Below are 14,589 nucleotides of genomic sequence, written 5' to 3'. Positions count from 1 at the left end.
TTGAGAGAACAATAATAAACTTTATTTGTCAGTGAGCTTTTAATACCCAAAGTAGAGGATCAAAATTGCAGTTTACACATGACCTTTATTTCAAGATTTTCTGTTCCCCACCTTTAAACTAACTGTGAAAAGTAAATGCAAATATCTGAGAAATCTCTCTCGTGCCTCCCACATGTATCTAATGTACAATACCAGACTCTTGGTGTGTTTGAAGGTAGCCGAGTCACATAATTTAGAACCATTTTCTTTGGTCTTGCCACCCTTATTTGGTAATCAGTCACCTCTCAGGTCACTGTCAAACCTGAATGTAGTTAAAATTGTTTATGCCTCCGAATTTATCCATTAGCCTTTTTAGCACACTCCTATTTTGGATTTACTTTAACAAATTGATAGTAATTGCAAAATATATTATAAATATATATAATAGAATGGTATAACCAATTATTTTTCCATTTAAAAGTCTGTTTTTTATTAATTAGTTATTTTTTTTTATAACTAGAGAAGAATTCCCAGCATTCTCTCTGCCGTTTCCTCACCCTGAATTTTCCTGGAGCCACCGGAAGACTGGAGGTATGCTTTCATGAGCATCGGTGCGTAAGAGCGTCTTTCCTCACTAGTAGAAGACCACCTGGATATGGATTTGTTTACAACTCGGCTTGTGTAGCATGCAGTTCAAGTATGAAATTAAGTTGTTGATGACCTTTGATGGTGATTAAACTGCCCATTGGAGAAACAGGGCAGTTGCAGCAGTATCTGTTGTTACAAATGTCTACTTTTCACTTCTGATTTTGAGGATTCATAGTTGAGAAAAATAATCGCTTGTCTCCTCATGACCTTGTTAAAATGTATTTATGTCTCACGTAGACCCAGTTCACTATTTTTTTTCCTTTTCAGTGTTGCGGTATTTTGTCTAGTGACTTCCTCAGAGTGAATATTTTGCCTACTGTTCCACAGTGGAGTAAACATGCATAGTGGTCAATGACACCTTGTGCTGTAACAGATGTACACAAGGGTATGATAAAAACTGCTAAAGTTTATAAACTTCTGTATTATATTACTATTTCTGCTATTACCTGCCCATACATGTACTTTTAATACATCTATTTAATCCATGTTATTTCTTATTTTTCTAATTAACATTTATTGAATGATGTGTGAATGTTATGGGTGTATGAATTTTAAATACAGGATTACTTATCTGTCTTGAAACATGAAGATAACAAGATATATCTGAAACATGCCATTGCATAAAAGCAAGGACTTTTCAAAATCTCTGTGGACAGTGCTGAGAGCCTAGTCTATCCTTGTTTCTTCTAGCCAAGCTGTCACTGTTTAAATACAGGGGAGAAAACAGTGATTTTTGTTGAGAGCAGTGAGACCCCAGATTCTGAATTTCTTGTAAGCAACTTGTTTTCCCCTGATCTGAGTGCCTACAGCTGCTTTGAGCACGAGACCTTCAGGAGTTCCTGATGGCAGGAGAGTGGTTTCTGGTGGGTTTGGCTGGGGCATGGCTATCTCTATATAATCTGCCCCTGAACACAATAAAGGGGGCATTCTTGGGGAATTCAAGGATGACCTGTGTCTCTGTCTCTCTGTTTGTGTGTGTCTGTGTATTTTAACCTCCGGCCCCCTTGCCCAAAGCTTGGGAACTGGGTGCCAGTGCACAGAGCACAGACATGGGGGCGCGGTGTGCGCGGCAGATTTTATTGCATGGAAGTGTATTTTTTTAAAAAAGTGCATAATAGCACTCAAAAATGTTAATGTACAAATGTTTGTCTCAAGGAAAAAGTGAGTATAAGACCCTTTAAGTTTTCTGTGACTTGAAAGTAGGGACCTGTTAATACATGTGTAGTTTTTCTTTTTCATCTTTTACTTCTTTGCTTAGGTATTGAATCCAGAGCCTCATATATCCTAGCCAGGCATTGAACTGCATTCCAACCCCTATTGTTTCTTTATTGAATATATATATGCTCATAAAGCATAATACATTTTTGGTTATCGCTATAAGTATAAAAAGAAGAGACCTGAGCATGTCAGGAAGTCTTGAAGAAAGTATAAATTATACCCAGAAAGGGAAAGGCCACATAGATAGCACCAGTGTTGAAACACAAGATTATGTAAGCAGTAAAGCCTAGCCATGGCCCAAGGTAAGGAGACTTTGCCACAGTCTGCATCCTCTACTGATAGGAAGTAAAAGCTTTAAATGAGCCTGCTTTGTCATTATCAGATGCTGATAGAAAGTGTGAGTTTGCACTAATATTAGCAGGTCAGTACATAATAACAAGAGGCGCTTTTCTAACACTGACCAAGTAAAACTTCTAGATTCTGAGACAAAATGCTTAGTTATAAAGAAAATCCTTGTGAAGTTCAAACTGTTATAAGTCAAACTAGAAAGTGGAATATTCAGGTTCAAATCCTCTTGAGAGTCCCATGCCCCAGCAAAAGAGTCGATAGTCAGGACCCCAGGCACAGTTGTCAAAGACATTTGTTTTGTGTCAGATGCAGTTTCTATAAGCCTTGAAGTTATCAAAATAAGTATTTAATATTTATGATGAGAAAACATAGAATTAGCTGGCTGGACTCAATGTAGGAGATCCTAAGTTTTTAGCAGCGTTCAAAGCATCATAATCCAGAGTTAAACATATTCTGTTTCCTGTATCAGACACAACCAGGGTATTGGCTTTGGCCTCATCAGTGTTGTAGAGGAATGATTCTCAACCCAGGGATCAAATGACCCTTTCACAGATGTCATATATCAGACATCTGGCATTCAGATATTTATATTACAATTCATAACAGTTGCAAAATTACAGTTATAAAGCAGCAACAAAATTTTATGGTTGGGGGTTAACACAACATGAACCGTATTGAAGGGTCGCAGCGTTAGTGAGATTGAGAACCACTGTTGTCGAGCTTCATAGCCTATTTGATCATGCACAGTAAACACAAGTGTGGTGTTTCTATCAGCATGGCAGAATCAGTGATTAGAAAAACTCGACAGCTTAATAATCAAGCTATTTTCTCTAGGATGGCTGTTCTGAGGAAGTTCAGAGTTCCTCTCTTATACACCCTTTGAGGTACACTTGGTTAGGTCCCACCCCCTGACTACTCCAAGGACTGTAAGGGCCATTTCCAGTGCCCTAAGATGCAGGTGGCCAAGTTCCACCCTGCAAGGAAAAAAACCAGGGTCAGGCTACAGAATCCCACCAATTCCAGACCTCTCTGGAAATCATATATAAAGGTTTCTGCCTACGCTGCCCCCATGAAGCCCTCCACCTGTGTTGACCACAAGAAATCCTGTATAAAGCCTGCCTCCTCAGTTCTTTGCTGTTTCTCTCTGAGCAGAGGCAGTTGCCCTCCTGTGTCTTTCCTAATAAATCTGTTGTGTGAGGTTTGTTGTGTGGTGTGATTTTGTTGTATTCCTTGGCTCCTAACTTGCAGGATACCAGGATAACACTTAAAAACTCTCTAGCTATAGTGTCTCATGTCACTAGAAGGTGGCTGATGGCTGGTGAGTGGACTTTGGTGGGGGGATGGTAGTTGTGCATGCCTTTCAATGCTACCTTCTTGACCTTCAGAGTCTTGGCTTTGGTACTGGGAGAAACAGGACCTTCTTCTTCTTTTTCCTCTTCCTCCTCTTTCCTCTTCCCTCTCCTCTTCTTCTTTTTCCTCTTCCTCCTCCCCACTCCTTTTTTGTGTCCTCTTGGTAAAAGAGTTCAAAATAAATATTACTTTAATATTAACAAATTCCAGCAACATAAATAAATAAGAGTGAATCATATTAACATTGTTGCTTCAGAATTTGTTGGAGATAATTGATGTTTTGAAACCATTGTATAAGATGTTTACTGTTGGGCTCAGTGGGCAAAGTGCTTGTTTAAGTATGGGAACCTGAGTTTGATCCCCAGAAATCCTGTAAAAAAGCTCTATTTGGAAGTGGAAAGCTTGGTAGTGGTAAACAGCACTTGATGCTCTTCCATAGTACCTAGGTTTAATTCCCATCACCCACATAATGGCTCATAACCATCTGTAACTCTCGTTACAGGGAGATCTGACACTTCTTCTGGCCCCAGCATGCTCCAGGCATGTACATGGTATGCAGACATGCATGAAGAATATCCATACTCATGGAAAACAAACAAAGCTGGATTTGGCACATGCTTTAATTCCAGTGTTGAGGAAGTGTTTATAGTGAATCTTTGGGGCTCACTGGCTATTCGGCCCAGCCTACTTTATTAGCTCCTGGTCTCAAAAAAACAGGTAGATAACTTCTAAGGATTGAGGGGGCTCACTGACTATCCAGTCTAGTCTACTTTATGAGTTCCTGGTTGCAAAAACAAGGTATATAGCTCCTAAGAATTGACATTCTGGGTCGACTCTTGTTCTCAAAGGCATGTGCACTCACATGCAACCCTATGAACATGCATGCCCTCTAACAAGTTTAAAAGTTCAATGTAAAATATTCTATTAAATTTGCAGTTTTCATTTTACAAAGAAATCTCAGTTTGTAATCAACGTTTAAATGATGAAGAGGCAATAATTTTCAGGTTTTCATGCATGAGATACATGTGTGTGTATGTATGTACATGTGTGTTCGCACATGCATTTTGAGGTTAGAGGTTGCTAGCAGGTGTCTTATCAGTAACTGTTTGCCTTATGTTGGAGACTGGGCCAATCACAGAATGTAGGAACTTGCAGGTTTGGCTAGATTGTCTAGCAAGCAAGCCCCAGGAACCTCTTTATCTGCAACCAGCTTTTATGTAGATGCCAGGGATCAAACTTAGGTCCTCATGTTTCTGTAACAAGTACTTCACTGACTGAGATATAGTCCCAGCCCTTCAAACCATATTATTTCCTTAAAATACCTGTTTTTCATAAGATAATAAAATTACTATATGATAATTAGTTTCTCAAGCTTATGAAATTATCATAAAATAATAATCTTCATGATGATACTGTTAGACAATATGAAGAAATATGTATTTTTATTTTTTCTCTATTATTTTTATTGAGTTACCTTTATTATTATTATTCAAAGGAATTATACACTATTTTCAGTATTTTTTTCTAATTCTAACTCCCAAGGATCTGAATATTTAAACAGACAAAAAATGCACCCTCCCTTTAAAGATAATTAAATCTATGTTTCATTCATTAGAATTAACATTTAAATTTTTATGGGTACAGATGTTTTGCCTGCATGTTTGTGCCACATACATGCAGTACCTGTAGACGCCAGGAGAGGGCGTCAGATGCCTGGCTACTGGAGTTACAGATGGTTGTGAACCACCATGCAGGAGCTGCCTTGGGTTCTCTTAAAGAGCCGTCAGTGCTCTTAATCACTGAGTTGTCTCTCCAGCCCCAGTGTTGATCATTTTAATGACTTAAGGCACTTATCATTGCTGCTTGAAAGGACAGGTTCTAAAAGAACAATAAAATTAAATAGTTTTTTTTTTTCTGATACTCCTGTGCAGGAGTTGAATATCATGATTTTGACCTTCTTTTAAAGCTTTTATTTGTTTGTTTGTTTTTATGTGTATGGGTTTTTTGTCTGCATGTATGTCTGTACCTTGTGTGCCTGGTGGCCATGGAGGCCAGAAGAGGGTGTCAGATATACTAGGACTATAGTTACAGATAGATGTGAGCGGCCATGTCAGTGCTAGAAATTGAACCTGCATCCTCTAGAATTTTTCCTTCCTTGATTTTTGTACTTTCATTATCAAATGTCGAGGTGAAATGACAAACCGAAGACTGAAACAAGTGAAACAACCACCTCCCACATTATCTGCACACACACTACCCCCCAAAACTTGAGATTTTTGAATGGTGTAATGTTCAGCAGGTATGTTTATGTTTAGTTTCTTTTCTGTAAACCTGTGTTGCCTGCAAGGATGCATGCTAAGATTCAGCAGATAGTGACTTCCTGTGTTTTGTTAGCTGTGGAGATTTATTTATAATCAAAGGAGACCAAGAGAAAAACTCAATACTATTAGAAGCATCAGTAAGCTGTAAATTCTATATCAGATTGCCACGCACCGCGCCACCGTGTCTGTGCTCTGTGCATTAGAACCCAGTTCGTGAGCTTCGGGCAAGGGGCTGGAGGTTGAGAATACAGAAGCTGAGACAGACCGACATGCAGACCTTCTTACACTGATACCAAAGCCCCAAGAATGCTCCCTTTATTGTGTTCAGGGTCAGATTATATAGAGATAGCCATTCCCCAGCCAAACCCACCAGAAACCACTCTCTTGCCATCAGGAACTCCTGAAGGTCTCGTGCTCAGAGCAGCTGTAGGCACTCAGATCAGGGGAAAACAAGCTGCTTATAAGAAATTCAGGATCTGGGGTCTCACTGCTCCCAACTATTAGAAGCATCAGTAAGTTGTAAATTCTATATCAGATTACTTGTGTCTGGATGATAAAATAAAGGTCGAAGACAGAAGGGATGTGGAGTAGGAGATTCACCCTTTTCTTGATCTTTCCTCAACCTGACTTGGTGTGAACTGCTTTGATCCGGCTCCTCTTAGAGGAAGCAGGCTGAGAACAGATCATAGAGTTGAAATCAGAGGCTAGATGAGCTCCCTGCTTCCTCTCAGCCCTACATGAGGTGTTCACATCCAACTCCAGATAGCTTATTCATTTCAGGTCTATCCGGAGGAGATGACGTAGTTATAAATTCTTTGTTGTACTTATAAGAATTTAGACTAATGCAACAGAAATAGGTTTGTTTCTAGCTAAATTAATTTCAAGTAGTTGCAATTCTGCTTGGACTGTCATTGTTTACTGCTCTAATTGGTGGTTAAACTGAGAGTGGAGTCTAAAAGTGGGGTGGACTGAGGTCTCGTGTAATAGCCAACTTTATTCAGAGCACCAGCAATTTGTACCTGAGGGTTAAGAAAGATCACAGGAGTAAAGTTCTCTTGAGTTCAAGCTGTGCACACAAGGACAAGCCACACATGGAAAACCATGCTTTTCCAAAGAGGCATATAAACAACTATAGCCAGTTGTAATGAATAATCTGAAGTAAACTTACTGTTATCTGCTATACCTCGAAGGGGCACGAAAGCATATTTGAAGAACAATTCTGTGTTTTTGAAGAAACAGAGGTCACAAACTGTTGTCTTGTTTTCTCTCAGGCACTCATAATTCTTCTCAAACTAATGTGTTCTTGGACTGTGTTCTGATACCACGTAATTTTTTCTTTTTCTCACTTTAGAATTTTATTTTATTTTAGTAATGAAAACCGAAAGTGTCTGATGTAACCCTGGTTAGTCTGACCTCACTGAGTAGCCTGGGATGACTGAACTCCTGAGCCCTCTCCTGAGTGCTGGAGTATGAGCTGGCACTGCCATTCCAACTTAAGGGGTAATAGGGCTAGAACCAGGAGACAGTCTGCCAGCTAAGCTACAACCCCAGCCCAAGAAATGAAGAATTTTATTATTTTCTAAATAATAATAAGTTTATAGCAATAGATGGATATATTTATAAAATCTCTGCTGTGTCTGTTGAATCATTTAAGAAAGCGCAACTTTTATTTTTATAAAATGCTGATTGAGAAGGATATACTTTGTGGTTTAATAAAGCTATAATAAATATATATATATATTGTTCTAGGTCCTGAAGTTGAAAATGGTGAAAATTTACCACATCCAGGAAAGGTTGGTTTATATAGCCAAGACTGACTGTGTAGATTGTGGATTTAGATTTTTAACATCATATTGATTAAAGTTTCATACTCATTTAGACTGCCTGCTAGGCAGTAATCTGACTAAATCACATCATTAACTAGAAACCTATTTATTTCATATTTTTTAAATTATAATATAATTACATTGTTTCTCCTTCATTTTCCTCCCTTTAATCTCTCCCATGCACTCCACTTACTTTCTTTCAAATTCATGGCATCTTTGTTAAAGAAAATTGTTTTACATTATATGTGCAGATCTGTAGTCCCAACACTCCAAAGTTTAAAGTTCTAAGTCATATGTGTATATTCCTGTGTATATATTTCTAAATGTATAAATATAGCTTGCTCAGTTCGTATAATGTAACCTATAGGCATATGACTTCAGAGATAACCACCCTGGGGAAGGCCATTTCTTCCACTGTCAGCTTTCCCCAGTTGTCTGTAGTGCCTTGTGTAGGGTTGAGACCCCACAAACTGCCCCCTTCCATGTTAACATATTCAGTGATGTTATCATTGTTCAGATCTTCTTGATAAGAATTCATGGGTGTGGACTCTGACATTTTAGGAGACACAGTCTCACAGAAAACTTCTGTTGCTCTGGCTTTTATAATCTTTCTGTCCCCTCTTCTGCAGTGATCCATGAGCCGTAAGTGCAGAAGTTGTCTTGTAGACCTATTGATTGGAGCTGGGTACACATGATCTCTTGTTGACTGCTATTTGATTAATTTTGTTTTTTGTTAACTTTTTCCTCTGTTGCAAAAGAAATTTCTTTGATGAGGGGTGAGAATTACATGTATAAATTAAATATTTAGAATATAGTTATGAATTATTCTGGTTTAGTGAAGTGGAAGTTGTAGGTTCTCATATAAGATCCTCAGTAGCTATAGGTAGTTGGCTAGGTTTCCAGTACCAGGCATGGTTTCCCTCTTGTTCAATGGGTCTTATGTCCAACCAGAGAACTGTTGGTTACTACCAAGGTGTGAATGCCACTACTGCACCCTTAGGATTATTGTGCCATACTGGTCATTGTTATGGTTCATAGGTGTCATAGCTGGGTAGGACTGCTGGTTCCTTCCATGCTTTGTAATTTTACATGATGCCATCTAGTACCAGGGAGGAAAAATATTGTCTAAAGATCTATTCATATATTTATTCTTCCTTGTCTTTAATAATTTTGGAATTTTCTGATCTGTGTTTCTTACCCACTATGACAAGTCTCTTATTCTTTTTGTGTAGAAGTGTACATATGCCTATGATGGGACATTGTTGTTTTTAATATCAACCTCATTTTAATATTTCAAGCTTGCTTTCTCACTGTCCTGTTGCTAATGTTTACCAAGGTGTAACATGTGGGCCTGCTTGTTAGGGTTTCTGTCTTAGCCCAGTTCCCACAGCTGTTTAGCCCCAAAGAATCACACAGAAGTCTACATTAGATATAAACTGATTGGCCCATTAGCTCAGGACTCTTATTAGCTCTTATCACTTATATTAACCCATTATTCTTGTCTTTGTTAGCCACAGGGCTCAGTACCTTTTTCAGTGGGGCAGGTTACATCCTGCTTCTTTGGTGGTCTGGGCAGGACTGGTGAGGAATGGGCTTCCTCCTTCCCAGCATTCTCCTCTTCTCATTTCCCCACCTCTACTTCCTGTCTGGTTGTCCTGCCTATACTTCCTGCCTGGCCAATCAGCTTTTATTTAAAACATGATCGAGAGAATACAGACAATTCTCCCGTACCACCAAGGGCCCTGCTTTGTCTTGTTTTCCATCTGGTGCTGTGAACTGGCTCTGCCCACAGTGGACTCATACTCTCCTTCAGGATATCAAGTAGCAACAGACCTTCCCAGGCCCACCCTATCTTACCTGACCATATCATTTCAGCTGTATCTTCTATATATGCAGTTACCAAGTTTTTCTGCTGAAGTTAGGAGCCAGAAGGCAGGAAAGTTGGCATAAAATTTTGACTGGATATGACTTCAAGGATAACTCTTGTTTACATCTGTAGTGTACGGAGAGGTGGATGTTGCAAAGAGTTGCTGTGAGGACCAGAGCAGCTATGACTTCTGGCCTGGCTGGCACCTAGTCATGTTGGAATAAATAACTTGTCCTTTCCTTACTTCACAAATCATTCACTTATGTCTCACCTCCTTCCTTGTCTTTGGGTCTGTGTCTGGTGACTGGTAATAGTGGCCAAATTGCTTCTTCTCTGATACTTATTTTTCCCTGGATATGTCAATATTTCCTAATAGAGCATCTGAAAAATATTTAATGAAATGGTTGGAGAGCATTGTGTCAGATATTTATATATTTAAAAAATTTGTAGGAAAGTAACTTGTTTAATTTTGTCTCACCAAATAATTTCAGCAAAATCAGGAAGCTCTCCATTGCCTCTTCTTCCCTGAGGGTTTGTGACTCTTGCATATGAGGTTTTGTGGGACTGTTGCTAGGTACATCTTCATATCTTGAATTTTATAAACATAAAAGGATTTTTAATAGCAGGGAACCCTTTAGATGTGACTCAATGAGTAAGATACAGATCTTAGATTTCTTCTAATTATCTTAGAAGAAAATTATAGTATTCGAGATAAATAAAGGCATTTTCTTAGGCTCTTTATGCTGTAGATAGGGGATAAATGGTGGCAGATAGAATATGTTAATTTTTTACTTCTTTTATTTAATTTAGAACAAATTATTAGCAGGCTTAGGAGATGATAATCCATCCTTCCAGAGAGGTAGTGGAGTTGTGGGGAACAGTCAAAATGATAGAAAACTATAAATTTCAATACCTGTAATGTATGTTGTTTTCCTAAGTGGCACAGCAGTTGATCTGGATAGCAACTTTGAGAGGGATTGTAATATTTTGGCACTGAAAACGAGCACTTTTGAAAATGATGTACTGGGAAAGTGGGGGTTTGTATTTTTCTGTTTAACAAAAATTCAGAGTCGGGACTCATAAAATTTCATAAAATTGTTCCTTTGTTTGTTGGCAGAGACCACTAGTTCGTTCCCAGCTTCCCAAACACAAAATAATCACACAGAAACTATAATATTCGAAATACTGTTTGGCCAGTTTTAGTATATTTCTAGCTAAAACTAACCCATCTCCATTAATCTGTGCATCACCATGAGGTTGTGGCCTACTGGCTTCTCCTTGACTCTGCCTACTCTCTCTCTATATTTCTTCCAGCCTGGTTATATTCTGTTAAGCCATTGGCTGAAAGCAGCTTCTTTATTAGCCAATGGCAATAAAACATATTCACAGCATACATCACCTCCCCTTTTCTGTCTTAATAAAAAGAAAGGGTTTAACTTTAACACAGCAAGATTACATATAACAAAACAGATATCAAGCAAGAATTATAGTTACAATATTTATATCTACTTTATCTTTTATCATAACTAAGGAAAACTATAACTGTTCTACTCCATCAAAGACTCTAGAAGTATATATTAACTAAGTAAACAGGAAGTGCATTGTAAACAACTTTCAAAACTCTAGAATTGACAGGGATATCTTGCTTCCTGGACAGTCACCCAAAGTTCTTCTGTAACATTGGGGCACCCATCTTCAGCCTACAGGGCCATAGCGTCCAGCAGACTATTCCATGAAGCAAGAAATTTCAAAGACATTTCCACCTATATTGTCAGTCACATTTTTTGTGTGTCCTGCAGGATGTCTAGCAGACTCTTTAATGAAGCAGGAACCCTGAAGGACATCTCATTTTTAGGCAAGTCCATCAGTTATTTCTCTGTGGGTCCTGCATGTCCAGTTCATACAGCATAACATCAAGCAGTCCAGGCAAGAGTAGTTTCTTGCCCAAATGGCTAGCAAACTCGATAAGGAGCCTCTTTAATACCCATGCAGATGTGTCTTACTATCATGAAAAGGTTTAAAACATTTTGAATGCCATACTCTGTAGTCTTTGAAAGATCTGAAGAATAACCTATCCATCTGAAATACATCTCTATGCATCTAGAAAACCTAACTAAGATGACTACAAGCTTGATTATTATAGATGACTCTCTATTAACCTATATTTCTTAATTATACATTACATTTTAAAATGAGCTGTACAAACTCAATACCTTAAGAGCAGAAATATACATATAATAAAATTGGTATCCATAGACCAAGATCCATACCAATGCAAAGTATCCATCTCTATAGCATATCAACCTTTAAATATAAACAAACAATTTAAATTGTCATTTAGGGAATTTGGGTGTCATTCTCTTCAAACTGCTTCCTGCTTTTTGTTAGTTGGAGTAATTTTGGGGGGTGTTCACGATGACCTTTCAGGGGGTTGTGGTCCATCAAACCACATTAGTCTGGAACGAATCCATAGGTTCTCATCTTTTGTGGAAACAAAAGAAGAACCTCTTTTCCAAAGAAACAAATCCTTATACCCAAATTTTGAAGTTGAGATATCTTAAAAATATGTATATTGATTTATCTTAGCAACCCATACAATGAAATGTCTCTCTGTACTTAGCTCATTCACAATCAATAAATTCAAAGAAAACACAATAATATACATAATCCAGACTCTGTGTATATTCTGTCTTTACATGGCTTATTTTTCTTTATTTCTATTACTTTTTCTACAAGTTTACTCTGTCTCTTTAAAGACTTTGTTTTATTTTTTAAAACAATTTACTTCTTTTTATAACTTTCATTTATAGTGAGAAGTTTTCTTTTTATTTATGGATGAAGGTAGACAGTTGGTAAAAATAAATTACTGACAAAATGATTTATAAAACTAATTTTTAATTTTAAATGTTGCTTGTGTTTTCTGTAATACACAGGAACTAAGTGAAAACACAGATTCCCCTGAAATTAGTCTTCTCTCTGGTACTTCACTTATGGCATCTGATTTGGTTACACCAAAGGAGAAATCATTTGCAAAGCCAGTGAAGACCTTAGCTGTACCAAATACATTTTTTGAGCCTGAACAGGAAGTAACACTGACCATGACATCTAAAGAAACCAAAGATGAAGAAAGCTCTCTTGAAACATTTGTGTCTGCTTTAGAAAGATTACTAGAATCACCAGAAGGCACCCAAGAAGAAACACTGCTTGAAATAGTGAATGATTTCAATCCTCAAGAATTGAAGAACCCATTGAGCAGCTCCTTGAGTTCTGTGTCAGTCCCTTTGAATGCCTTGTCAGCATGTTGTAGAGATGTACTAGAAAGCACGAAGAATGATGATGCATTGCCTGCTGAATTGCTGGCAACCATCAACATGCTACCAGGTGACAATGTAGAACCTGGACCTGTAGGACCCATCTGTCAAGGACAAAAGAAAAGCAGCAGTGTTAGTAGTGGAAACGGATGTTTAGAAGTGCAACCTACCATGTCTCAGATAGATGAAGACTGCACACAAATAGTACAGGTGAATTCAGTCTCTCTTCTACCCTACCATATAAACAGTTCAGGTTATCCTAGTTGTGGAACAACATCTGTTAGTAGGACAAGTGGATGTGCACAGTATAAGTATATAGGTATAATTTTTGTAGTGAATCGTCATTGTATTAAGTTTAAATCATCTCACCAAATACCAACATCTGGAAGATATTGTGTAACTTTCACACATAGATTGCTTCTTTTAGAAGTGCTGGGTAGAGTTTACAAGGGATTAAGATAAAATTGTTTCTTCCCCAACATACATAAAAAGGCATATTGTTAGTTTTTTATTATATAGGAAAGTATTTATTACCAGAAATTTCCCTGTTGTTTAGAATACTCTGTTAACTGAATTCAGAGTAGTTACAGAACATTGTAGTTGGACAGAGTAATTTGGGCTTCTAATGTGGGATGGAGGAAGAATTAAGCCTTTGCTAAGCCCTGTTTGCCTTTAGTATCTGAGTGGAATGCCAGACATAATTTGTAGCTTTAAAATTCCTACAGCATTATGCCCAGAGGCCCTACAGATGTGCACCAGGAGCCAAGTTCCCTTTTCATGTTTGTATTCTTATTGTTATAAAATTATAGGCAACTATGTTGATGTGTACTTGCAATTCCAGCACTGGAGAGGCTGAGGCAGCAGGATCAGTTCAGGAGTTCAAGGTTAGCATGTGACCATAGCAACACCCTGTTTCACATCAACCAAAACCGAAATAACAAATCAAACATGATAAGATTATATAACAGTATGATAACAAAGTTCCCCCAAAATATAATTTCTAGACATTGTTAACAGTTTGGTGTAGCTTTAATTACTTCTAGTCCATGTCAATTTGTTTTATTCAAATGAAACTGTATAATACAGGTTGCTTTGCAACTTATTTTTTTAAATCTAATGCATGTTGCTTTTTTTTTAGTGTCAGGAAATGTAGCACTTTTCAATCTTTTAGGTTACTAAATGACATAAATGCATTATAAAAATAATTTATTGTTATAGTTTAATCAATTCATAATAATGGAAACTTAGATACCCTTTTTATTTAGTCTTGGCAATTAACAAAATATTCCATATATATCCCCAGGAAGATTTAGAGAAAACTTGAGTGTATGTTGCAGCATACAAACCTAGAGTAATACTGATGTAATCCTGCTTGCAAATTTCAGATAGACATTATAGGTTTAGGACAACAAAAAATAAAAAGACCGGATACCTTTAATCCCAGAACTCTGGATGCAGTGGCAGGTGGATCTCTGTGAGTTCAGCCTGGTCTATAGAGGAAGTTCCAGAACAACCAAGGTTATACAGGGAGACCCTGTCTCCAAAAACTGACCCCCCCCCCCACCAAAAAGAGAAAAACTCAGAAAAAGACACATTAATCATGGAGTGTTAAAGGTGATTAAACATTTACATGTTCTAGGATAAAGAGAAGGTGGTGGTGGTGGTGGTTTTTTTTTTTTTTTTTTTTTTTTTTTGTTTTTTTGTCGGGGGTTTTTTTTTGT

At 37.7% G+C, this 14,589-nt stretch overlaps 1 protein-coding gene across 1 annotated transcript in view; it reads left to right on the top strand.

Annotated features, from left to right (window-relative positions):
- The window catches only part of Ankrd31 (ankyrin repeat domain 31), a 146,143-nt gene that overhangs the window by 45,410 nt on the left and 86,144 nt on the right, over positions 1-14,589 (top strand). Inside the window, exons 6-8 of the mRNA XM_050153809.1 lie at positions 502-570; positions 7,614-7,657; positions 12,491-13,078. Coding sequence (XP_050009766.1) covers positions 502-570; positions 7,614-7,657; positions 12,491-13,078 — 701 coding nt within the window. The remainder of the gene's footprint in view (positions 1-501; positions 571-7,613; positions 7,658-12,490; positions 13,079-14,589) is intronic.

This window comes from Alexandromys fortis, unplaced genomic scaffold (assembly GCF_014885135.2).
Source record: "Alexandromys fortis isolate MF-2015 unplaced genomic scaffold, M_Fortis_MF-2015_v1.1 scaffold_79, whole genome shotgun sequence".
Taxonomy (NCBI): Eukaryota; Metazoa; Chordata; class Mammalia; order Rodentia; family Cricetidae; genus Alexandromys; species Alexandromys fortis.
The sequence above is the reverse complement of the archived record's forward strand: the minus strand, read 5'-3'. Positions and strand labels throughout refer to the sequence as shown.